General features: G+C 59.8%; 1 protein-coding gene across 1 annotated transcript; it reads left to right on the top strand.

The window, feature by feature from the left end:
* The first annotated feature begins 485 nt into the window (after positions 1 to 485).
* LMNA (lamin A/C) lies at positions 486 to 23,848 on the top strand. Its single transcript, XM_075075139.1, has 12 exons — positions 486 to 933; positions 17,875 to 18,031; positions 18,194 to 18,319; positions 18,443 to 18,613; positions 18,717 to 18,842; positions 18,950 to 19,170; positions 19,260 to 19,464; positions 19,601 to 19,708; positions 19,898 to 20,017; positions 20,103 to 20,201; positions 21,499 to 21,756; positions 22,377 to 23,848. The coding sequence occupies exons 1-12, from the start codon at positions 584 to 586 to the stop codon at positions 22,407 to 22,409; spliced, it is 1,974 nt and encodes a 657-aa protein (XP_074931240.1). The 5' UTR covers positions 486 to 583; the 3' UTR covers positions 22,410 to 23,848.
* Positions 23,849 to 25,303: the final 1,455 nt, after the last annotated feature.

Here is a 25,303-nt window from a genome sequence, read left to right as displayed (position 1 = left end):
TTCTGGGGTACCCTAGGTAATGGTGTTTTGGGTGACCTGGGACTGTGCATTTGGGTCCCTGGTGCCCAGAGTTTGGGGTGCTGCAGGGTCCTGTGCAACCCAGGGCTCCTGCATTTGGGTTATGCCAGGACCCCCCAGCACCCTGGGGTCAGCTCCTGCCCTGTCCTGTGGGACAGTGGTATCCTGAGGGTGCCCAGCCTGGGGGTGCCTGGCTGCACCCCATTGCTGTAGCCTCTCTCAGGGTGCACTTTGCCCTTGCCAAGTCCCCCTAAGCTGAAAGCCAGCCTCAGCTGGGGGAATTGCACTAGAAAAGGGGACACCCTGGGCTGCCCACCCTTTTCCCAGGGATGCTTTTCCAGCCTTTCCCAAGCAAGGGCCTTGACTGATGCAAGTGGGTTGTCTCCACCCAGCTTTCGGATAACTCCACCCGCCGCCTCCTCGCAGCTCCTCCTCCCTGTGCACAGCCCAGCTGGGATATAAGCAAGTCACTCAGACAACCAGGAGCAGCCGAGACAGCTGGGTGGGCGGTGTGGGACACCGAGCTGTGACCTGTGCCGTGTCCTTTGCCTTGACACCGGACCCCATGGCGACGCCTTCGCAGAAGAGGAGCACCCGCAGCGGGGCTTCGGGGACCCCCTTGTCCCCGACCCGCATCACTCGCTTGCAAGAGAAGGAGGACCTGCAGGAGCTCAATGACCGCTTGGCCGTCTACATCGACAAGGTGCGCTCGTTGGAGCTGGAGAATGCTGGCCTGCGGCTCCGCATCACCGAGTCGGAGGAGGTGGTGAGCCGTGAGGTCTCAGGCATCAAGGCCGCCTACGAATCGGAGCTGGCGGATGCCCGCAAGACCTTGGATTCGGTAGCCAAGGAGAGAGCTCGGCTGCAGCTGGAGCTCAGCAAAGTCCGGGAGGAGCACAAGGAGCTGAAAGCCCGGTGAGTGCCCTGGGGACGGCGGGGACCGTGGTGGGATGGTCACTGTCGTCATGCTTGGCAGGGAGCCGGGAGGGAGGAAGGAATGACCTGGAGGAGGCAGGGAGAGGGGAAAACCTGTGACTTGGCTGGGGCAGGAGTGTCTGTGGCAGGGACCGAGAGAGGAGGGAAGCTCTCCCGGCATTCCCACTCTCCCTCCAAGCGCCATCTTTGGCCGGGATGCCCTTGGAGGGGGGATCTGGGAGCAGAGCCACGAAAACTTGGGGCCGGGGCGGAGTGGCCGTGCCCCGGGGTGCTGGGGAGGGTCTGTGCGGCGTGGGCGCAAGTGCTGGGCTGGCGGCCCCTCCGCATTCGTCATTCTGGAGCTATTCCTAAACACGCTCCGGCGCAGACCGGGAAGCGGTGCCAGCCAGCTGGCTCTGTCCTGCCCACAGATCTTGCTTGCTCGTCCTATTTTCCTCTGCTGCCTTTGGCACCCGTTAAAGAACCTGCTCAGGTTTTGTCTCCCTTAACCCTCCCTGTGCCGAGCTGTTCCCACTCTGTGGGGTCCCCTGCTTCGGGACAAGCAATGCCGGGGCAATGCCTGCACCGCTTCCCCATCAGCTGGCTCTGGGTGAGGTGCTCCAGGTCTGCTTTGAGGCTCGGATCCCCCCAGCCCCTTCCTGTCAGGTTTATATCTTTCCCCTCCTGGCATCAGAAATGCCCAGCTCGTCGCCATCTCCCTGCTGGTGTTGGGTGCCTCTGCCCTCCCCTCCTCGGGACTGGCAGATGCCCAGCGCAGGCGCCCTGAGGACATGGGTCCCTGCATGGGGCTCCCTGGCCGGTGTCACGCTGCTGGCCAGGCAGGGACCAGCCACTGGGCTTCCCCGGGGCTCTGCCAGCCCGTGCGGCGCTGGGACCGCGGCCCTGTCACGCTCAGCTCCATAAGCCTTGCTCCACGGACGGAGCAAGCGAGTCCTCTTCTGTCATCAGTTTTGGCTCGGGGCAGGGTCCGGGCTGGGCAGTGGTGGGGCAACCCCCTCTTCCTCCATTTGATCTTTCACTTCTTATTCTGGACGCCTCGTTCTGAGTCTGTACTAAATGAGGCTAAAATTAACTTCCTCAGAAGATGCCATAAATATTCTACCTACTGGGATGGGAGTGAAGCCTTTTACAGCTGCCTTTGAAAGCAGCGCAGTGTTTTATATTTAGCTTTCTGTTTCCCGTGCGCTGCTGCGGCTCCGTCCCTAGATAAGGCGGCTTTGCCTGTGTCCTGCTCGCTGCGAGGCAGATCCCTGCTTGCCAGATCCCAAGGATCTGGGAGCTAGCGAGTTGAGGAGCTGAGCTGTCTAAAAGCTTTTGCTGCGTTATGCAAACCCAGAACTATCTTGGCCATGATCTTTCAAGGGCTAGAAAAAATGCCCGGCCTGCAACTGTCCCTGGCTGAGAGCTGCGTGCTCAGCCTGGAGCCGCTGTGCTGCAGAGCAGTTCCTGCGAAAAATGCGTGAAGCCTTTTCCTGCGACAGGCTGCGCTCCTGGAGCTTGCCGTGCCTCTTCCCCAGGGCTGACAGATTCCCCCTGAAAACGCGCTTTGACTCGAGGGGGATTCCCAAAGAGCAATTCTTGGTTTGGAGGTGGGTTTCAGTGGGGTTTCAGACCGCTGTTTTCGGAGAACGGGTGGTGAGCATGGTTTCTGAAGGAAAGAGATGTTCCGATGCATTGAGTCGTCTCTGAGTCACAGTTTGTGAGGTGGAAGAGCGGCTCCTCTGGGGGAAGCCGGTGCTAGCCATTCCTGCCTCTGGCATGCCCCTGCTTCCTTGGGCGGTGGCATCGGGGCTGCTTTCCACCCCCCGCAAATCCTTGCAGAGGGGCTGCAGCTCATCGCGTGTCCCTGGGGACCCTCTCGATGTGGCTGAGCCGCTCAGGGAGGGGCATGGATCAGCTGCCAAGCAGCGAGGGTGCTCCTAGGGCTCACTTTGGCTGGGGGGCCCCGAATCTTTCGGGTGTAGGGGAGCGGGGCAGCCACGAGCCCGACCCTGCAGATGAGTCAGAGCCATTCGGGGGGTCAGGAAGGACCTGTGTGCGGCTCTCGTAGCAAGGCAGGCGGTGCAGACGTTGCTCCACTCCCCACCACCCAGCTGGGCAGGGATGTACTGGTCCTGCCGGCTCTGCGTGCCCTCCCCGAGCCCCTGGGTCAGCGCCTCGTCCCGGGCAGCTTCACAGACCTCGGTGCCGCGACCCTTTGGCTAATAAGCAGCTCGGCACCCTCTGCTCCCCTCGCTGTCCCCGTCACCCCGGGGGAAGCGCTGGGTATCTCCTACGGGGCAGGCGGCTCTGGGGCCACGTTATCGGCGCCCGCAGCATCGCTGCTGCCTGCGGCCGGGGTTGTCTTGCCTGTGCAGGAGGGAGGGCTGGGGGTGCCGGAGCGTGGCGTGTCGGGCTGTGGGCACGGTGCCCGGCGCTGGTGGAGTCAGCGGGTGCTGGGCCTGCCCTGGGAGGGAGAGGAGCTGGGTGTTCCGCCTGGGGTGGGGGAAAAGGTGCTGGCTGGAGGGGGGGGACAGGGTGTGCCAACAGGAGACCAGTCTCACCAGCTGCTGATGCACTGGTGCGAGAGTCGTGTGGGTGGAGGAGGGTCTGGCCAGCCTGGGGCAGAGCTGGGTTGTTTGGCTGCTCTCGATGGCTGGTCCAGGAGGGGTTTCCCAAAGCACCCACCCTGGCTCCTCGCACCAGGGGACCCTCACCCCTGTGCAGTAGGGGCTGGCTGGGCCCCTGGACAAGGGACCCCCCCTCTGGGCACCTGGCTCTATGCCATGCGTGTCCCTGGCTCCTGGGCCTCCCTGTCGGCTCCGTAGCCCTGTGTGGCCGCTCACTGTGCCAGAGCCACGTTTGAGGTGAAGTAGAGGCTGTGGCAAGGGTGGCTGGTGACTTGGGGGTGCTGGCAGTGCCTGGCATTGTGCCCTCCCAGGCTGTGGGGAGAGCCAGGAACAACCTGAAATGTCCCTGTCCCAGGTGTCCCTGACCTGCGGTCCCCGAGGAGGGGCAGGTTTTGGAGGGCACAGGCTCCAGCACAGCACTGGGCTGCTGCGGAGAGATGCTCTGCACCCCAGTCCTGCCCATCACCCCCTCCCTCTGAGCTGGCTCCTGACTCACGGGGTGAAAACAGGAGCCACAGCCCTTTCGTTGCTCCGCCTCATCCCAGATCCTCGAGGCAGAGGCGTTTGTCAGTGCAAGCCCCGGTTTGGGGGTGCGGGTGGGTATGGATACAGCCCGTGGGTACCTCCATCCCCAAGAGAGGAGTCCTGGGGGGATCCTCAGTGCCCCATTCCCATGGGCAAGGGGTGGCTGCGCTGTGGCCGTGCTGTGGCCGGCTCCTTCCTCCGAAACAGGAACCAGGCCCTAGTTAGCAGTGCGGCTGATGAGCAATGGCTTCCTGAATTGCAGCCCCTAACCTGATTAAGCCACTGCCTTGGCAGCACCTCTTCCTCCAGGCCCAGATCTCATCCCTGGCCTTAACAAGGAAAAATCTCCTGTTTTCCAAAGGTTGTTGCGATGGTGAGGGGGCTGGAGCTCGTCCAAGGGCAGAGCGAAGCATGTAGGAGGGAGGGTGCCACGTTGGCTGGGGTGAACCCCACAGCCCTTCCCCATGCCAGATGGATTTTGCCCTGTGCTGGGCTCAGTGATGACCTTCCAGAAAGCAGCAGGCAAATAGGACCAGTTTACTGAAAAAATAAGCGTGGGGGAGGGGGGGAAGCCTCCTCGCCGTGGGGCTGGGCGCTGCCGCTGTGTCGCCTTCAGCAGCTGAGCAATATGCTTGCGCTGGAACATTTTGCGTGGGGGAGAAACCTCAGGCTCCTGGGCTGTTCTCCCCCCCTCCTTTGTCTCATAGAAACTCTGCCAGGGAAGGAACAGTTTGGCTTGGAGGAGGCTTTGCCCTTTCGGAGCAAACAAAGAACAGCTTGTGCAGCTGGTTGATGCTTTGGGGGAGCAGGCAGCATGGAGCCAGGGCTGCTCCGGGACACCCCAAGCCCCTCAGGGACGCTCTTAAACACCACCACCCAAGTCTCCGGCGCTCCAGACAGGTTTATTTTCCCCTGACATCCACACCCGGCAGCTTGGGATGGCTAGGGATGCCTGCCCTCCCTGCGTGCTGCGGGGCTGAAAGGCAAAGACATGTTGCTTTGAGGCTGAGGCTTTCGTTAACCCCCGGCCGCTTCTGCGGCGGGGTATTTCTTGTCTGTGCAAACATCCAGCTTCCCTCTTTTCCCGGCTCCCTGAGCAGGACGATCTCAGGTGGAGGAAGGGGCTCCAGCCCTTTCATTTTGTGGCTCTGCTCTCTGGCTGTGTTCACCGGTGTTTTCCAGACAGGGCTGTGACCCCATCCTGCTGCAGGGCCGGGCCATGCCCTCGCCGTGCAGCCTGTGCCTGGGGATGAGGGCAACAGGAGGAAATCCCGTTGCCTTAAACATTTTCATTACAATAGGATCCACCCTGGCAAATTAAGGATTTTAACCTCAGAGCTGGGGGATTAAAGAGAAGCAATTGCAAAGGGAGACGGGGCCGCTTTTGGTGTGGGAACGCATCCATCCCCTGTACAGCGCCTACTGCGGCGCGCCCCAGCCTGCCCTGGCCACGCTTGCTGCCACAAGTGTTTTTCAGCCTTATGCGTGTCACTTCAGTTGTCTGAATCCCATTAACACTTAAACTTTGGAGCCCAGCTGAAGTGAGAGCCTTTTCCAGCGCGGTGCTCGACAGAGGCATGTGAAGAGAGCGGCGTGGCTGGGGTGGGGCACGCCGAGCTGCTGCCAGCTCCGTATTTTGCTAAATTCATGCCCTTTCGGAGCAGCAGTTTCCTTCCCTGATGCTGACAGCCAGGGTAGGAGGAAGCCACCAGAATATTGCCCCTGGTCCTGGCCAAAATCAGGGCTGGCATGGAGGAGTCCCTGGGAAGCATCAGCCCAGGGGATTCGGGATGGGCTGTCCCAGGGTAGAGCTGGGAATTGCCTCCCCCTGTCCTGCCACCAGCTATGCCACCCGTTTCCCCATCCTGCCATCTTTGGGAGGCTGTTTGCCGAGCCTATTCCTCTGTGACTGGCTCAGCGTGTTCCCGAACAGCCAAGGCTGGTGCCGTCTGAAACCCGTATCTGTCCACAGCTGCCGCTGGTTGCCCGCAGCCCCTCACTGGGGTGTCGGGGCTGGGTGCCCACCTGCCTCCGCTCCCTTCCCCTCCCTGCCAAGGGCTGAATAGCCCCAGTGTGAAGCTGAACAACTGCAAGGGGCTGGCACGGCCCCCCGGCCCCGCTCGGTGCGGTGGCAGCTGCCGCCCCGTGCACTAGCCCTGGCTCCTGGCCGTCCTGGAGAAGCCCCGTTTCGGTATACGAAGGGTATGGCAGCACGTCTGCGAGCCCCACGGGGCAATCTGGGGCTGTGAGTATTAAGGGGAGCCAAAATGGGTGGAAGTTGGTTAATGGAGTGCATTGAACCGAGCCCACAGGGATGCCACAAAACCAAACTGGGGTTAAGACACCTCTGTTTCTGAGCGACGCTGACTCAGCATTGCCTGTTGTTAATCGTTAACCAATTTCCTTTCTACAGTGAAGGTGAAGGTGCCTGTGGCTGGGGTTATCCTCCAGGCTGTAGCCAGCTGTGATGCTCTGCTGCTGCCTTCCCATGTTTAGAGCCAGGAGGTGCAACAGCGACAGGAACAAAGCTCCCCAGCAGCTGGGGGAGCGTGCACGGTGAATGCCCCACCGCCTGAGTGCTGCCCTGCTTAATTACAGGGTTGTGCCCTTGTGGGCATTGGTGCCGTGTCCCAGCAAAGAAGCAATGGAGGCAGGGTTAGGAGCAAATAACGGCTCTTCTGAAGCTTTTGAATTTTTGCATCGGGGCTTCAAGTGGCCCAGAAGCACCTCTGAAGGGGGAAAGTTTCTGATAGCTGAGGTCTCTCAACCCTCTTGGACAAAAGCCACCTCCAGCCGCTTGCTCTGGCTCTTGCTTTCAACGTCCGTGTCCTCCTGCCATCCAGCTCGGTGCCCCCAGCCCCGGCTGAGCAAAGCTTGGCGTCTCCCTGCCGTGGTGCTCAGCTGGAGGCCGAGCTCGGCAGTGCCAATTTGTTGGGGTTTTATTTAATAACAGTTTAGGGACACGCTTCTCCATTAGAGCCCTAGCTCCAAGTCACGTGAGCCCAAAAAAAGTCCAAGCTCTTGGCATCGACAAGTAACGTGGGCTTCAAAGCGGTGGGAGCCCAAAGGAGACTTGGCCCCGGTGCTCATGGGCACCCGGCTCTGCCCCAGCACTGGCGGCGGCCCGTTGCCCCATTGCAGTTCCCACTCCCCGCTGGGAAGAGCTGCTTGTCTCGCCTGCTCCTTGCAACAGGGTGGCCGAGCAGAGCTCTGGGCGTGCTGGTGGCTTTGGGGAGGGCTCTGGGTCCAGTCTTGGCTGTGCTTGCAGAGCCTTTGCAGCCCGGCAGTGAAGCAGGACGTGAACGGTGGCGATAAAACCTCCGTGCCACTCTCCATGGTATTTTTTTATCTCCTGCCCTTCTCTGTGGGGACAGGGAGGAAGACTGCAGCGGGGCACGAGGGGGAGGATTGGAGACTCACACTGGGGCACAGACAGGGAGATGAGTCACATGCAGCTGCGTGTCTTTGAGCTGGAGCAGGGTGCGGCCGCCGTGGGGCCGTGCTTCGCCCCGTCTTCGGGAGGCCCCCGCCGCTCCGGCAGTCACGCTCGCCTGCCCCTTCCTTCCTGGCGTGATGGGTGCTCGTGGATGACCCTGGCAGCACCTGGGGGGATGCAAGGATGCCCCCCTGCAAGGCACTGTGCCGCGCTCACTCGCCCCCCATGCCATCTCCCCACAGCCCTGTGGGCACTAGGAAAAATTAGGGGGAGTTTTGTAAAGCTAAGCCTTCACGCTGCGGGCTTTAGGGGGGGAAGCAGAGCACTGGGGGGAGCAGCTTTTGCAGGCTGGCTTGCACCCGGAGCCGCCATCTGCAGGGCAGAGATGCAAACCTGCGGCACGCGTGTCCCAGCTAGCAGGCGACGCTGCTTTTTGCAGCCCGGCCTCGGCTCTGTCGCTCTAGTGCAAAAGGCTGCCGGACTGGGGCTTGCCCTGTGCCTATGTGGGCATGTGGGGCTGAGCAGGAGGGAGGTAACGGGGAGGCTGAAGCCTCCTGCGGTGGCCCCGTTTGCAGGGCGATTCTGTGCGTGCAGCAATTGGGTCTAAATTGTGCTTTCTAGGGATGCCAAGTCTGCAGTCCTTGCTGGTGGGGAAGCGGTTGTTTCCTGCACCCACATCGAGCGGGGTCTGGGCTTCATCCCGCCACAGCGCAGAGAAAGTGGGCAGAGGTGTGCTGGGAGCATCTGCCGTGCTGGCTGCGTATGGCAGAGCGCGGCAAAACACTGGCGTGGGTCTTTGCTACTTGCTTGTCCCTGCTCCAAGCTGCGTTTTCCCAACGGCATCGCATTCGGAGCCATCCCGGCAGCCCCCCTGACGGAGGCTGTGCAGCCGGGAGCTCGCAGCGCCAGCGGTGACTCACGCCAGCAGCTGAAGCGGGCAAACAAGGCGGCTCCCGGCGCGACTCACGCCGGCCTCGATGCTGCTGCTGCATGCAAACAAACCTTTGGCAATGTAAACACCTCGCCCACCTTTATCTGCGCTCTGGAGCTGGGATAGCAGACCTTTTTGTTCCCAGGAAGAGGGATGGCAGCTGGAGCCAACAATTCCCCGCTTTGTTCCTTAGGCAAATTTTGCCGGCTGGAAGCTTTGCTTACCCATGTTTATGGAAAATGGGCTGAGCTGCTGCTGCTGGAGAGGAACAAGGAGACCTTGAGCTTGCTCCCCATTTTGCCTCCCTTGGGTCCATCGTGCCCAGGGCTGCTGCTCCCAGCTGCGGATCAGTGCAATGCAGCAGGCACCGGCTGGGGAGCAGCTTTCTCCCCGCAGCGTAGCCGGGACAGCGAGCAACCTCCTCGTTGCTTTCCATCACCTCCCTTAGGGGCTGCAAAGCTCTGCAAACAGAGATGCTGGTGGGCCGCACGTGCGTGCAGGGGGACAGGAGGCCACCGCCACACTTTGCATGGTGGCAAAGCCTTTCCTTGCTCCTGGGGCTGGGATTTGCATCCTTGTTCCTCCTCTGCTGCCCCAGGTCCCAGCGAAACACGAGCTCAGAGCTGTTTTCGTCCCCTGCCCCAATATGCCCTGCCCCAAAGATATGATTAATATGAGTGACTCATCTCACTGTTTTTAATTACATTGGTAAGGCCTCCCCCCCCCATGTCAAATCCCCGAAGGAAACAGTGGAAATCCGCGCTTTGTCCTCATCCTTTATGGTGGTGTTTTATAGGCTTTGCACTTCTCATTCATCAAAAGAAGGGTGTAGTAAAGTAGATTTAATGTTCTGGGATTTCTATGGAGGTGCAACGCCAGGAGTCATTTTAGGGGTAAAAAAAAAAAAATTACATACAAAGCTTTTCTATTAAGTTTGAACCCAGTTATTGCAAAAACTGGAATTTGCTGTCTCAGAGCAAGATAGTCAAGACTGAGCAAAACACCTTAAATTTCATTCAGTCCAAAATGTAATTGTTGCGTGAATATTTGTCCATTCTATTAAAGATATGAAATGGCGCTTGTGTGTTCGCAGAATTGCAGTGAATACTTTGAATTTCCTTTTTCTCTCCTCTTCCCAAAGGCAGAAGTATGCACGACGCAGGCTTAAGCTTTAAACAGGCTTTTATATTATATACAACACTACATATTGTGAGTAAAGCCTGGACTGGAAAACCAAGCTTTCTTCTTGCACCTTTTCTACCGAAACCTTGTCCTCAGAAGATGGCAAGCGAGCACCATGGAAGGTGGTATGGCCATGTTTGAGCTACGTCTAAAAAAATTCTCTTTCCAGCACAATTCCAGTCTTTTTTTTTCCAAGTTCCTTCTTCCTGATGAAGGACATTATTGCTTTAATCTATATTTAAGATGGTTTAAGTCCAGGCCATCAAGTGCCTTTTAGATTCAAGATTCATGCCTTTTAGATTTAAAATTCGTGCCTTTTAGATCTAAAATTCTATGGGAAGCCAGCAAAAGGCAAGCAGGTGTGTTCATAATACATGGTTTTGGGTCGTGCCGAGCTTGGGCTGGCAAGCGGGGATTGGTGTGTGTTCGCTCATGGTTTTCTGAGCGGTTGCGATGTTCAGGTTTTTAAAGTCTTTGGTGATTTTTTTTTTTTTCAATGGGAAATGCAGTTTTTGCAAGTGAGGAACCAGCCCTCCTCTGGAAGTCCCAGGATCAGCCGTGCCCTTGGCGCCTGCCTAGGCAAAAACACGAGCCAGGTTTTTTCCTGCGCGCCGTGCAGAAAAATTGCTGAGCCCTTCAAAAGCAGCTTTGGGGACAAACCTGGGGCTGGACCAGTCTCGCTAAATCAAGTTTCAACGGGTGGCATTTTGCATGTAATCCCAGCCTGGAGGCCTGGGCCTCTGCTTGTTCCAGGTTACCCAGGGTTTTGGTGGCGAAGGTGGATCCGTAGGAAAATCCTGCCCTCGTTTTGCTCGCTCGCCTCTGAGGCTCAGCCGTGAGCGGTGCCGGGGTCTGCGCGCTCCTGCCGCTGGTGGCTCCCAGCAGCCCGTGCTCGCTTGCTCTTTGCATCCTGTTTGCATCTGCCTCCTGCGGTTTGCTGCACCCTGGAAAAGTTAAAGGCAGCTGTGAAAGAGGGTTTCACAGGCAGCCGGGCACCGGCAGACCCGGAGGGAAGTTGTTATGCCTGTGCCACGCCGGGGCACGTGTCAGTGGAGAATAAATCCTGCCCCTTGTCTATGCAGACATAGATTTATGCCTGATGCAAACCTCACCTGGGGCCCCCAAAAGCAGAGGAAAGCCAAGTGCCGCCCGTTCCCCCATCGACTCCTACATGGGAGCCAGCAAAACCCCCTTTTACATCTTCAAAACTGCAGAGCCCTGCTGTTACTAGGGGGGACTCGGCCCAAACAGCAACATCACTTGATGACTTGGGATTTCCATTTCGGGCTGCTGGCAGAGGCTGGGATGAGTCACCAGCGCTGGCGTGACAGCCCAGAACGGGGAGTGAGTGACACCGGGGCTCCCCAGCCAGCATGGGGTGCTCCAGGCTCTATAATCTACTGTTTATTCTCTGAAATCGATGTTTCTGGCTTTTAAGCAGCAAGGAGGCCATCGGTCCACGCCGCGGTCGCGTGCGTCAGTTCGTTGCAGTGCTGATGAAGCCTAATCGCTTTTCTCCATCGTGAGAGGCGAGGCTGTGGGGAGATGCTGCGTGGGCGTGAGGCGTGTGCTCCGGCGTATCCAGCGAAAGGAGACAAGCTCCTAAAGGCTTTGTGGGGTGTATTTGGAGCTGAATCCTGGAGGTATCAGCTATGATCGGATCCAGGTGCGCTGGACTTTGTATGCACCCGCACCTCCCAGCAAGGCTCCTGGTGGTGGGGTTGGTGGAGGGACAGGAATGACTAAGATTTTGGGAACCTGAGACTGAAGGGTCCGTTTGCATCCCTGCAAAATGCTCTTTTCTGGTTCCCAACGAAGCAGCGGTTTTGGTTCGTTTTTAGGATGCCAGTTCCAGGAGGGGGAAGCCCAGCTCTTAGAAGATGCCAACAAGCTGTTCTCGCTGCGCTGGGGCCACCTGGAGCTGAGCAAGTCCCTCGGCCCCAGGGATGAACGTGCCAGGAGCGTGCAGCATGGCCGGCCCCAGCCCTGGCACTGGGAAGGGGCTTTGGCACAGCTGATGCTGGAGGGTGGGGACTGTTTCCACGCATCCTTGAACACAGCCAGCACTGGCATCCCCTGGCTGCCATTTGGCAGGGGTTTTGGTGCCTAACAGGATGCTGGCTCCGTGCAGATGTTGTCCCTGCTATACATCGCGCTGGCTATTTACAGCTTCCCTGCTAGGAGACCAGCTTACGTTTATCCTGGTGATTTGGCAAAGGCACAGCGGCACAGATGAGTCACGAGCTGGGAGAAGTTGCTTTGCCACATTCCCATTGCCCCACCGCAGACATTTTCCCGAGACCGCCTTTCCTCATGCCGTCCCTGCTGCTTGCCCTGTGGGACCCTTGTCTTTTTTTGCAGGGGAGCAATCCCTGTGATGGGGGAGCAGACCCCGCCACCCACCCCGGGTGCTGGAGGCAGCACAGTGCAGAGCAACAAGCTCAAGGTGGGGCAGAGCCGGTTTTCTGGGTCCTCCCAGCAATCGGCTCCATCACAAACCTCCTTGGGCACATGATGCCTCTCTCGCCTCAGTTTCCCAACCTGTAAATATGTCGCAAAGCCTTTTTGGGAGTAGCATTTCCCCAGTCTTGTGGCTGGGTTGCAGGGGAGCAGGCTGGTGCATCACCTGGCTCCGCGACAGCAAGGTGAGAAGGAAACCCCGCAGTCTCTGGGGATTTGCAGACTTGCAAAAAGATTTCTAGATGGGGCATGAGGCTGCGAGCTCCCCTGACTTGGCACCTTCTCTGGGGTGGGGCGGCTGCGATCGGGAGGCAGGGAAGGAGGGGAATGCCTGTTTCTCCCACTGGCTCCATCCCACCCCATTGGTCCCCCCTTCGCGCATGCAAACGCTGAACAGCAGCTGCGGGAGCGGCCTCGTGCTTCCGAAATGGCTTGTGGTGATGAGTAGTAGGGTGAAACCAAAGGGTGTTTCCTAAAATGCATCTCGTGGGCTTTGGCTTCTCGGAGAGGGTTGGCACCTTCCCGCCAGCCTGGCAGGGCTCGTGCCCGAAGCTGCTCGCCTCCCGTGAGCTCCGGCGGCTCTTGCCTGTCTCAGCTTTTCTAGAGGGAGTGCCCAGATCTGCCAGGTTTCTGGGCTGGTATTTCGGGACAGAGTGAAGGGGAGCAATAGCAGATCCCGGGGGCTGTCGCTGAACCTTCTGCAGGGACCAACCACCCCAGGGGTCTTCAGCCCTGGCCCTTTTCGAAGCCATCGCATGAGCTTTGCAGGCTTGTTGCTGTGCCTGTGCTGAGTACAGTCAGAGGAGGTCCAACTTTCCATTAACATTTGGATTTTCTGGCAGCTCAGCTGCAATTTTGTTTTTTTTTTTTCTCCTTCCTGCTTTTAAAGGCTAAAAATAAAATGTCTTGAGGCCCCTTTTCCCTCCATCTTTTCTCTTGAGACATTTGTTTCTTGAGGATTTGGTGCCTCTGTTGTGTTTTCTCCTCTTGGCTTTGATAAATGCTTGTTTTTACACCCGACTCTCCTGGCACAGGGGGTTAGATCCTGCAGGATGCTGAGCCCTTGGCCGCAGGCACGCAGCCCTTCGGGGTGGATCTCTGCTTCCCTTTTGGCTGGCAGAGGATTTGGGATCTTTTCGGCTCTAGCAGGCAGGATGGGGAGACCAATGAAACCCCCCCGGGAGGAGGAGGAAGGTCCCTGTTTGTCCCCTTGCCAAGGGAAGCGGGAGCGACGCAGCTGCCGTGAAAGTTTATATTTTTAGCCCAGCGCCAGCTGGAGCCCGGGACGTTGCAGGGGAAATAAAAGCAGGACCTGACGGGAGGCGAGGGGAAGACCCAAACCCTGGCTGGGCAGGAGCGGGGATCACCAGGGCTTGCGCGGACCGGTGGGCACAGGGGTCTCTGGCGCTGGAGGAGACTTGCAGATGTGCTGAAATCCTGTCTGGAGGCTGCTGTGTTTTGAAGGAACGTGGGGGGAGACGCTCAGGTCCCAGAGGGCTGTGTCACGCAGACCTCCGGACTCGCTGGAGGAAAGGACAGGACAGGATTCGTCTCGCCCCTCTCCTGCCTGCAAAACCGCTCCCGAACTCAGCCCTGCAGCCACCACCGCTGCAGCCCAGCCTCCGAGCTGCCGTCTCTGCTCCTCCCTGGTGTAACGCGGAGCCGAGCACGGGAGGCTTTTAAGGAAAAGGGGTTTGTCCTCAAGTCTTGTGGGACTTACCATGGGGCTTTCTAGGCATTGGTGCGTTTTGCCCTGAGCAAAATCCCTCCAGTCCCTGGAGAGGGTGAATCTGTCACCACTGCGGAGACACAAGTGTTAACCACATAGTCGGAGCATTTTCCCCTCCGTATTTCACTTATAAATAGTACTGGTGTCCCCTAAAGAGCCGGAGGCTTCAGGATATGCCTGGCACTGTGCATGCCATGGGCACCACCCCGACGAGCCAGTGACCCCCGGCTGTACCCAAGTGTCTGCAGCCGACGCGGGGAGCAAAGAGCTACAGAAGCAAAACGCCAAGGGCAAGCCCTTCCCAGAGTTAAGCGGTGGTTACCTCGATCAAGGACAGCAGGATTAAACCCTGCTGGCAGTGCCGGGGTGGCCACGCTGGCTGCAAGGGCGAGCCACCGCCAGATGGGAAAACTCAGCCTCAAATGTTGCTTGGAATGAGCCGAGGAGGCTCCGGGTCTGCTCCCAGATGGCATTTTTGTCCTATGAGTCACTGGCATGAAAGGAGCGGGTTGCACGGGAAGTACCCGCTGGCGCGGTGCTCGGGCTGCCAGCTCTGGCGAGCAGGACCCCCGCAGAAGGGGGCTAATCGGGTATAGCAGGGCCTCACGCTGCGTGAGTATCTCAGGAAAAAGTCCTCCCTGCTGGGTCAGGTCAGAAAGCAGAAAGAAATGCAGAAAATCTGCTCTTGGCCGAGCAAAGAGCTTCCCACATACGTGCAAGTCTGGGAATGCCAATTCCTGTCATCCTGGGGTCCCGGTTCCTTGTGGGCAGGAGGAGAGGAGTCAAACCACCTCCTCAGCATCTTGCTGCTGACATCCCCCGTCCTGCCCTGGGGCTGGATCCTGCAGCTGGGGCAGGCTGAGCAGCGTCTCTGCCACAAGCCCCTCCCTGGTATTTCTTTTACTCATGATCTAAGAGCGCGGGTGCATGCTCACCGCCCCAGGAATGTGCACCGCGCGCCAGCCTGCAGCCAGCGCTCGCCCACGGCCGAGGGGGCACCGCAGCCGGCCGCCACGAGTCCTACACCCGATTTTGAGGGAGGTGGGGTGACAATCTCTGCCATGAGCCGGCAGTGCGAGCCACCCCAGCGCTGATGGCCGCTGGGTGCCTCAGAAAGAGCATTGGGTCTTTTCTTTTTATAGGCCCTACCGAAATAGCATCAGGTTGCATTTTGGTGGTTTAGTTGGATCAAATTGCCTAGGCACACAGCGATGTGTCTCAAGGCTGCTGTCTGTGAGAAACGGCCTTGACCTGCTGCCAGAGGGCTTAAAAAGCAAGGGGGGAAATGGAGGCAGGGGATGGCGCGGGGCCTCTGAGGTTGTACAGCAGTGCTGGAGGATGGGAGACCCATCGCAGTGCTGTGCTGGGAGGGGGCTGAGCCCGGCCTCGGGCCAGAGCGGGCTGGTATCGCTGCTCTGCACCCACCAAGTGAGCTCATGGTGACGCCCGTCCACACCTGGGGCAGCCCCCGGCCCCAGCTCATCGGCCCACACCCTCCGTCTGCTCCAGGGAGAGCTCCCAGCACTGACGAGGTGTCGCGGGTTTCTCTGCGCTGCCACTGCCAGCTAAGTAGGGCAATTCTGGCTACAGGGGAGCTTCTGCACCCTGCAGCACCCTCGGCCCTCCCCAGCTGCTGCCGCACCACGCAGGCCTTGTGCAGCACCGTTCTGCACCGCGCTGCACCGCGCTCCACCGTATCACGCCACGCTGCACTGTGCCACGCCATGCTGGGCTGTGCCACGCCGCACTGTGCTGCACCGTGCCTCACCACGCCACGCCACGCCACGCCGCACCGTGCCACACAACACCAGGCCGCACTGAGCCACACCGTGCCACACCACACCGTGCCGCACCAAGCCGCGCTGTGCTGCACCGTGCCGTGCCACACTGTGCCACACAACAGCATGCTGCACTGAGCCACGCCGTGCCACACCGAGCCACGCACGCTGCACTGTGCCACACCAAGCCACGCCACACCGTGCCGCACCACACCGTGCCACACCGTGCCACACCACACCGTGCCGCGCCACACAGTGCTGCACCAGGCCGTGCCACGCTGCACTTTGCCACCCCATGCCACACCACACCATGCCATGCCACATCGTGCCACACTGTGCCGCACCATGCCATGCCGTGCTGCACTGTGCCACACCGTGCCGCACTGAGCCACGCCACAACACCATGCCACACCATGCCACACCGTGCCACACTGAGCCACGCCACAACACCATGCCACACCATGCCACACCGTGCCACGCCACACCGTGCCGCACTGAGCCACGCCACAACACCATGCCACACCATGCCACACCGTGCCACGCCACACCGTGCCACACTGAGCCACGCCACAACACCATGCCACACCATGCCACACCGTGCCACGCCACACCGTGCCACACTGAGCCACGCCACAACACCATGCCACGCCACGCCACACCGTGCCACGCCACACCGTGCCGCACTGAGCCACGCCACAACACCATGCCACACCATGCCACACCGTGCCACACTGAGCCACGCCACAACACCATGCCACACCATGCCACACCGTGCCACGCCACACCGTGCCACACTGAGCCACGCCACAACACCATGCCACACCATGCCACACCACGCCACACCGTGCCGCACTGAGCCACGCCACAACACCATGCCACACCATGCCACACCGTGCCACACTGAGCCACGCCACAACACCATGCCACACCATGCCACACCGTGCCACGCCACACCGTGCCGCACTGAGCCACGCCACAACACCATGCCACACCATGCCACACCGTGCCACACTGAGCCACGCCACAACACCATGCCACACCATGCCACACCGTGCCACACTGAGCCACGCCACAACACCATGCCACACCATGCCACACCGTGCCACGCCACACCGTGCCACACTGAGCCACGCCACAACACCATGCCACGCCACGCCACACCGTGCCACGCCACACCGTGCCGCACTGAGCCACGCCACAACACCATGCCACACCATGCCACACCGTGCCACACTGAGCCACGCCACAACACCATGCCACACCATGCCACACCGTGCCACGCCACACCGTGCCGCACTGAGCCACGCCACAACACCATGCCACACCATGCCACACCGTGCCACGCCACACCGTGCCACACTGAGCCACGCCACAACACCATGCCACACCATGCCACACCACGCCACACCGTGCCGCACTGAGCCACGCCACAACACCATGCCACACCATGCCACACCGTGCCACACTGAGCCACGCCACAACACCATGCCACACCATGCCACACCGTGCCACGCCACACCGTGCCGCACTGAGCCACGCCACAACACCATGCCACACCATGCCACACCGTGCCACACTGAGCCACGCCACAACACCATGCCACACCATGCCACACCGTGCCACGCCACACCGTGCCACACTGAGCCACGCCACACTGTGCCACACCGTGCCACACCACGCCACACCGTGCCACGCCACACCGTGCTGCACCACGCCATGCCACGCTGCACTGTGCCACACCGTGTCACACTGTGCCACGCCACACCGTGCCACACCAAGCCATGCCATGCTGCACTGAGCCAAACCATGCCACGCCGTGCCACGCCACACTGTGCCACACCAAGCCATGCCACGCTGCACTGTGCCATGCCACACTGTGCCACGCCACAACGTGCTGCACCGAGCCACGCTGCACTGTGCCATGCCAAACCGTGCCACCCTGGCACCGGCCTGGTCCGCACTGACCTCTAGTGGGTAACAGCCTGCCGTGGGTGTGCGTATTGCACCCGGGCGTTACAGCCCTGAGACACCTCCTGCTCAGCCAGCTTCTCCCAGCCTTTTCTGGTTTCCAGCCGCTAAAGCGGTGCGGGACGCGCCGGGTGGCCGGGACCAGCCGGCCCCTTTGGTGGGTGGCTGTTAGGTACAATCCTGCGGCTCTTGTGGGGACAATCAGAGGGGTGATGCTCCGTGTGCTTGGGGCGCGGGTGCAGGGTGCAATGCACGGTTTGTCCCTGCTGTGCCGCTCACCTGTGCCGTCCGGTGTGTTGCAGGAATGCCAAGAAGGAAGGGGACCTGCTGACTGCCCAGGCACGCCTCAAGGATGTGGAGGCTTTGCTTAACTCCAAGGAGGCTGCGCTCTCCACTGCCCTGGGCGAGAAGAGGAATCTGGAGTCTGAAGTGCGGGACCTGAAAGCACAGGTGGCCAAGGTGAGCGGTGGCAGCCCCGTCCCCAACTGCTCCAGGGACCCCCCCAGGTCCCCTCTGTGGGGCAAGGGCATGGCTGGGCGGTGGGTCCTCGGCTGGCGCTGGGTGCTGTGCCTGGACAGTCCCCAGGAGCCCGCCGTGACGGCCCTTCTCAATTCCCTGCAGCTGGAAAGCGCCCTGAGCGAAGCCAAGAAGCAGCTGCAGGATGAGATGCTGCGCCGCGTGGATGCCGAGAACCGGCTGCAGACGCTGAAGGAAGAGCTTGAATTCCAGAAAAACATTTACAGTGAGGTGAGCCACGACGTGCCGCCGTGGTGCTGGGCTCGCTTGGGATAACGCTTCCTGTGTGTCGTGTCCCCGTCCCCAAGCCAATCCCACCCCGAGGTGACACCGTGTCCCCTGACCTGTCCGCAGGAGCTGCGGGAGACCAAGCGCCGCCATGAGACCCGGCTGGTGGAGATCGACAACGGGCGGCAGCGGGAGTTTGAGAGCAAGCTCTCCGAAGCCTTGCAGGAGCTGCGGAGCCAGCACGAAGCCCAGATCAGGCTTTACAAAGAAGAACTGGAGAAGACCTACGGGGCGAAGGTGAGCAGCACCCGCGCGCCGCCGTCCTCTTCCCACCCTGCCCCGCGGGGTGCTGGTGGGCAGGGGGTGCTGCCGATGCTAACCCACCCGTCCTGCCCTCCAGCTGGAGAATGCCAAGCAGTCGGCTGAGAGGAACAGCAACATGGTGGGTGCTGCCCACGAGGAGCTGCAGCAAACCCACATCCGCATCGACAGCCTCTCCTCTGAAGTCAGCCAGCTGCAGAAGCAGGTGAGTCTGGACCAAGGGATTCTGCTGGGTATCCACCCCCGGGGATGGTCCCCTCTTGGGGATGGCCCCAGGTGGAGCAGTCACCCTCACCTTCCCTCCCCACACAGCTGGCCGCCAAGGAGGCGAAGCTGCACGATTTGGAGGATATTCTGGCCCGGGAACGCGAGACCAACCGGCGCCTGCTCTCCGACAAGGAGCGGGAGATGGCTGAGATGCGGGCACGGATGCAGCAGCAGCTGGATGAGTACCAGGAGCTCCTGGACATCAAGCTGGCTCTGGACATGGAGATCAATGCCTACCGCAAGCTGCTGGAGGGCGAGGAGGAGCGGTGAGCACAGGGCACTGTACCTGGTGGGCTCTGCGGGTTCCAGCCCTCGTGTCCTCACTGGCTCCGTCTCGCCTTCTCCCCCTGCCCAGGCTGAGGCTGTCCCCCAGCCCTTCCTCCCACAAAGGTGCATCCCGTAGCCACATGTCCACCCCGGGCTCCTCCAAGAAGAGGAAGCTGGAGGACAGCGAGAGTCGGACCAGCTTCTCCCACCATGCCCGGACAAGCGGCCGCGTTGGCGTGGAGGAGGTGGACTTGGAGGGCAGATTCGTCCGTCTCAGGAACAAGTCCAACGAGGTGCATTTGCCTTCGGGGAGGATCCCTGGGGTCCCTGGGGGTGTAGTTTGGCCCCGCTTCACCCCATGGGCAGGAGGTGAACTGGGACAAGCTGGGGAGGAATCAGGGGATCTCATGGTTGCTGCTCTCTCTCCAGGACCAGGCAATGGGGAACTGGCAGATCAAGCGGCAGAATGGGGATGATCCCCCCATCACCTACCGCTTCCCCCCAAAATTCACCCTGAAGGCTGGCCAGGTGGTCACGGTGAGTCACTGCCTGGTGAAGGATCCAGCTGCGATCCCAAACCCAGCCAGGCTGTTGGTGACACAGAGCAGCTGGAGCCAGGGCACAGGCTCCTTGGCATGTGGCTTTTTTGGGGGGTCAGACCCACATTCCCAGGGTCTGGACTCTGCAGACCTGGGACATTGCTTTTCTCTGTGCTTTTCTCCCTAGATCTGGGCGTCGGGGGCTGGGGCGACACATAGCCCCCCCAGCAATGTGGTGTGGAAAGCCCAGAGCAGCTGGGGCTCCGGGGACAGCCTGCGCACTGCCCTGATCAACTCCAACGGGGAGGTGAGAACCCGACAGCAGCACCACTTGGGGCACAGGGGGGTTGGCAGACACCGAAACCCCCCAACTCCTTTCCCGTCCCCTGCAGGAGGTGGCCATGCGGAAACTGGTCCGCACCGTGATCGTCAACGATGAAGATGAGGATGAGGACGATGATGAAGTTAACATCCACCACCGCCATCACCACGTGAGTACCGTGCTGGGGAAGGTGCTGGTCCCAGGGGGGTCTGTCGCGAGGGTGCTGGGGGAGCTTGGCTCCGCTCCCAGTCAGGGTGGGGGGCGGCTCAGCATCACACAGGAGAGGCCTTGTGGGAGAAGGTAGTTGGGAGGCTGCTGTGGAAACAACCACACGGGAGAAGCCAACAGACCTCTGGCACCTGGAGAAGATTACCGCTTGCCAAAAAAGCTCTGGAGACCTTGCTGGAAGTCATCTCCAACCCTGAGCGACCTTGACCTGCCGCGAAAAGGGCTGGAGGAACCAGGAGGGAGGCTGAGCTGGTACCTCGCATCGCTTGGAGGCGGAGGACAGGATGGCGGCAAGTTGATGGACAACACTGCTCCGCAGCAGCTGCTCCATCCTCTCCGCTTCACATGGGTGCTGGAACGAATCCAGAGGTGACTTCGTCCTTCCTCTCAGCCCATCGCTCCCCTCACAGAGCTGAAATATGCACGAGGAAGAGCGGCGGGCAGCGAGCAGGCAGCGTGCCAGGAGCAGAGCTGCAGCCGCTTCTCCCCATATCCAAGAAACCTTCCCTGGCCGCAGCCCAGGAGACCCGCCAGCCCGTCCCGCAGGGAGAGGTCTGTCTTGCACGCAAGGCGCCCGCGGCAAGCATGCACGGAGAGATGCTGTCACCACCATGCTGTGCCTCGACACTGGTGAATCTGCCAGATGCCGCTCCCCGGGGCTCTGCGTGACAGGAGGAGGACGGGGAGTCCATCATCTGCTTTCCTTTGAGTTCTCTGCGTCTGAAGAACCGTGCCGAGATGGATATCGATTATCCCTGGGTGGAGGAGCCAAGCTCCTGTGGGCCGGTGCTGCCCATTCGTCTGGGGGCTGAATCCTTTCCAAGAGCAAATTTCCCGTTGGAAAGCAGTCAGCTTGCGCTCTCCCCGGCAGCGAGGAAGAGGATGCTCTTAGATAAGCACAAGAGAAGCACAGTTAAGATGTCTCCTGTGTGCTGAGAGCCCAGGGTGCAAGGAGAGGGCAGCAGGGGCAGTTCACCCATCTGCAGCGTGCCAGCCCCAGTAATACGGGATTATAAATATAATAAGAAGATTATTAAGAATATTTTATGATTTTTAAATTACATGATGGAGAGGATGGGTGGAGCGCGGACCATCTTTGAGGATTAACATGAAGAGCCCTCCTGGGTCACACCGGTGCTGCTGGGGTCCTCAGGGCAGGGTGCTCAAGGCAGAAGGTGCTCGGGTGGGTGCCTAAGGTCATTTTGTCTTGTGTGTGTCGTCCCCCCCACCCCATCTAGGGTAGCTGTGGTGGCCCTGGGGACCCCGGTGAATACAACCTCCGCTCGCGCACGGTGGTCTGTGGCACGTGCGGTCAGCCGGCAGAGAAGTCCGGCAACCAGAACACCGGTGTCAACACCATGTCCTCGGGCTCGTCCACTTCCAGCGTGACGGTCACCCGCAGCTACCGCAGCATTGGTGACTCCGGCAGCATTGGCCTTGGGGACAGCCTGGTGACCAGGTCCTACCTCCTGGGCAACTCCAACCGCCGTAGGCAGGTCAGTGCCGTTCCCACAGCCCGGGTCCAGGTTGTCCCTGTGCTGCTGGGTCTCCGCCCTGTCCCCGCATCATCCTTTCTCAACAAGGCAGCGCTGCAGGGGTCCTTTCCCCTCCTTCTTCTCCTCCTCTCTGCTTTTCCTCTTGCTGTGGGCACCTGCGGGCTTGCACAAGCCTCTCTGTGAGGGGAGCGTGGAGTCTGAGAGCAATGGGAGAAGGATGTGGCTGTAGCGTCTCCCCGCCCCATCCCACGCCCAGCCCCCTCGGCAGCCCCGGAGCATCCCTCATCCTCCGCGGCTCCTGCTCCACCACCGCCGAGCATTAGTCGTGCTGGGAACGTGAATATTTCAGCACTTGAATGTTAATACCCTCAATATTAGTCAATATTATTACCTTCATATATTACCACTAATTCTCAAATTTCTGATTTCAGTGCTAGAAATACCTCAGCCGAGCAGTATTTATTAACCCCGAGGGTCAGGGCGGGCGAGAGCCAGGGGTGCTCATAATCTGGGCATCCAGAGGGTCCCGCTTGGACTCTGCTGCCCCCTTTGCAGCCAGAGCAAATGGATAGTAACCCTGGGTTAGTTCTCATTTTCTTCTTTTTCTTTCTTCCTCCCAGGCTCAGGCCGTGCAAAACTGCAGCATCATGTAACTCCGTGGCACCATTCCTGTGTTTCCTGGCCGTCTTGAGCTAATTTTTTCCCAAAGCAAAAGAAATTTTTTTTTTCCTTTAAAAAAAAGATATCAAAAACCAAAGTTGGGTTTTTTGTTTTCTATAGCAGGAATTTTATATATATATATATATTAAAAATGCTAAAAGATGCTTTGATTTTTTTTTGTAAAGAAAAAATCTATTTCTATAAAAAAAAAAAGAAAAAAAAGCTTTTCAGCTTCAAAATTTTTTTAAAACTTCAGCCAAAGACACCAAAGAATTGTGTTTACTGAACAGCCATGCAAGAGGAGATTGTAGTTTAATAGCTCTTTAGATGATATCATTTTTTGCCAAAGCTTTTTATATAGGATTGGGAGAAGCGAAGCCATCCCCGTCAGAGCCGCGTGCGACAGGCACCGCGGCGCGGCAGGAGTGGGTCTGCAGAGGTGCTGGGGCGGAGGCGCTGAGAGCCCCGGTGCTGCTGCAGCTCATCCTGATGGCGCTGGGGGGCCCGTGCCGTGGAGGGTTGCCGTCTCAAGCAGAGCACAGTGCCTTTGCACACACACCCCTTTTTTTTTTTTTTTTTTTTTTTTTTGGACCTGAACCCAAAATTTCCTTTCTTTTTCCTTGTTAAATTCTTTGTTTCGCTGCGGTGCTGGCGTGGGGGGCTCCCGGCAATGCCCCCATGGCTCTCCACGCCCGCGCGGGCATTACCCCGTCTCCCAGCCCCGTGCCCGCATGCACCCCCATCGCTCCACGTACTGTATTTCCCATCCAAGGCACCACTTCCCCTTTGGGTTTTCTTTTTTTTTTAAGCAGCCGAGTTGTGCCTTAACCGAGGTGGGGGCAGCTCCGGAGCAGGGCTGGGAGCCCCACGGGACCCCACACGGCATCCAGGGTAGATGGGGAAGTGAAAACCCACCGGAGCTGTGTCCTGGGACCAGATGGATTTGGCGGATGGGGTGATGGACCGCACTCCTGCGAGCTCGGACCCAGTGGGACCCCCTTGGCCCTCCTCCCTGGGGCCTGCCGCATCCAGCGGGGTTCACCCCTGTTCTTCCCAGCTGTGGTTAGTCGGGCTCTTCTCCGGCGGCAGGAGCGCAGAAGCCCGTTTCACGGCAGGATGAGGCCAAGGATGCTTAGTCCAGGACAGGGCTGGTTTGTCAGGAGGGCGCTAAGGGAGGCTTTTTGTTTGAGCAAGGGGAATTTTGGGGACCCTCTCTGCAAGGGTCCCTCCAGCCATTGACAGAGATTTCAGCTTTTTGTCGATTGAGGAACGCCCGCAGCATCCCCGCCTCGAGTACAGCAGGATCAGGTCCCCAGCGCAAGCCCCCTACTCTGGCGGGGTCTGGTGAGACCACGTATGTATCTGTGCTTGCAAAGCTTCTGTATTACTGCCTGTATTTTCTTCCAGAATCAATACAGCCGAAGCCTTTCCACCCCGTGTGCTGTCGTCATTGCTGTCCTGGGCAGGGACTGAGGGGGCACTTTGCTGCACCCCAGCGTGGCGCTTGCTTTTGGCCTGGGGGGTAGTTGTCTCTTTTAGCCCCACAGCCAGAGCTGGGGCGCTGCACCCTACTGTGGATAGGGGGAAAGCAGGGTGGCCCCGTTCACCCTGACTCAGCCAAGGGGGTGCCTGGGGAGGGATGCTGAGAGCTGGGGCAGCCGGGGTCCTTGCAGGGACAGGAGCCCCCAGACCCGGCACTGATGCAGAGAGGTGCTGATGGGGAGAGGACGGCATTTGGGGAGAGGGCTCAGAGATTTCCACCCCCTGGGGTTTTAGGGAGCAGACATTCCCCTGGGTGGGATAGATTGGGGCGGTACAGACCCTGAGCGCTCCTACCATGGGGATGGCCCCGGCACCCTGCCAGCGGGACTCCCCTGCCCGCCCCGGGGCCGTGCCAGGCACTGGAGCAAGGCGGGAGGAGATGCTGGGGAGAAGGAGAGAGCCATAAAGCCGGCGTGTAATCGGCTTTACCGGGCACAGCGCTGGGGAGCCGTGATGTGAGGAAGCGCGGGCAGGCGGCCGGGGCGCAGGCACAGCCAGGTAGGTGCCCACGGTACCCATCGTGGGGTTACCCCCCACCCCAGTGCTCAGATGCCTGGGTCCCCCCAGCCACGTGGGGTCACATTGGCCCAGACTGGGGTACAAGCAGGGCTGAGCCCCGCAAGGGCAGTGGGCACCAAGCGGCCTCTGGGACATCATTGCCACCTTCCAGCTTTGGGCTGGCTTGTGGGCTTTCACCGAGGCACCCATTTTCCAGGAGGGGGGATCTCAGAGGTGGGTGCTCTTGGGGTGGCAGGGGACACACTGGCTTTAGTGCCACCCCCTCCCTGTGCTCCTTTTGCCCCCCGTCTCTCTGCTAGCTCAGGGATGCCAGCGCGGCAATGCCGGACGGGTACCCTGGACAGCTGGCAATGCCACGGAGCTGCAGCATGTCCCCTCCATCATGTCTGTCCCCGAGGCTGGAATCCAGCCTGACCCCGAGCCCTGCACCGCCAGGCCCCAAAAGTCATGAGGCTGCACCCAAAATAGCAGGTTATTGAATGGCTGGGGGGAACCAACCATGCTGCTGGGACTTCGTGCTCCTGCCCAGCCATGCTGCGGGGAGAAATTAGGTCAGGAGGCAAGGGGAAATGTCACGGGTCCTCCCCACACCCCATCATGGGACCCAGGCACCCTGCCATGGCTCCACGGGGACCTTGCACACCCCCGTGGGGACCTTGCACAGCCCATGGGGAGTATGTATGGGCCACAGGGACCTCACACAGCCCACGGGGAACGCACACGAGAGTGCCTGTGACAGAACTCCAGCCGAAGCACCGAGTCAGGGTCAGGTTTCTCCTGCTCCTCCTGCAGTCCCGTGGGCTGAACCGGGCTCCGGGCTCCCGCA

This window comes from Phalacrocorax aristotelis, chromosome 25 (assembly GCF_949628215.1).
Source record: "Phalacrocorax aristotelis chromosome 25, bGulAri2.1, whole genome shotgun sequence".
Taxonomy (NCBI): Eukaryota; Metazoa; Chordata; class Aves; order Suliformes; family Phalacrocoracidae; genus Phalacrocorax; species Phalacrocorax aristotelis.
The sequence above is the reverse complement of the archived record's forward strand: the minus strand, read 5'-3'. Positions and strand labels throughout refer to the sequence as shown.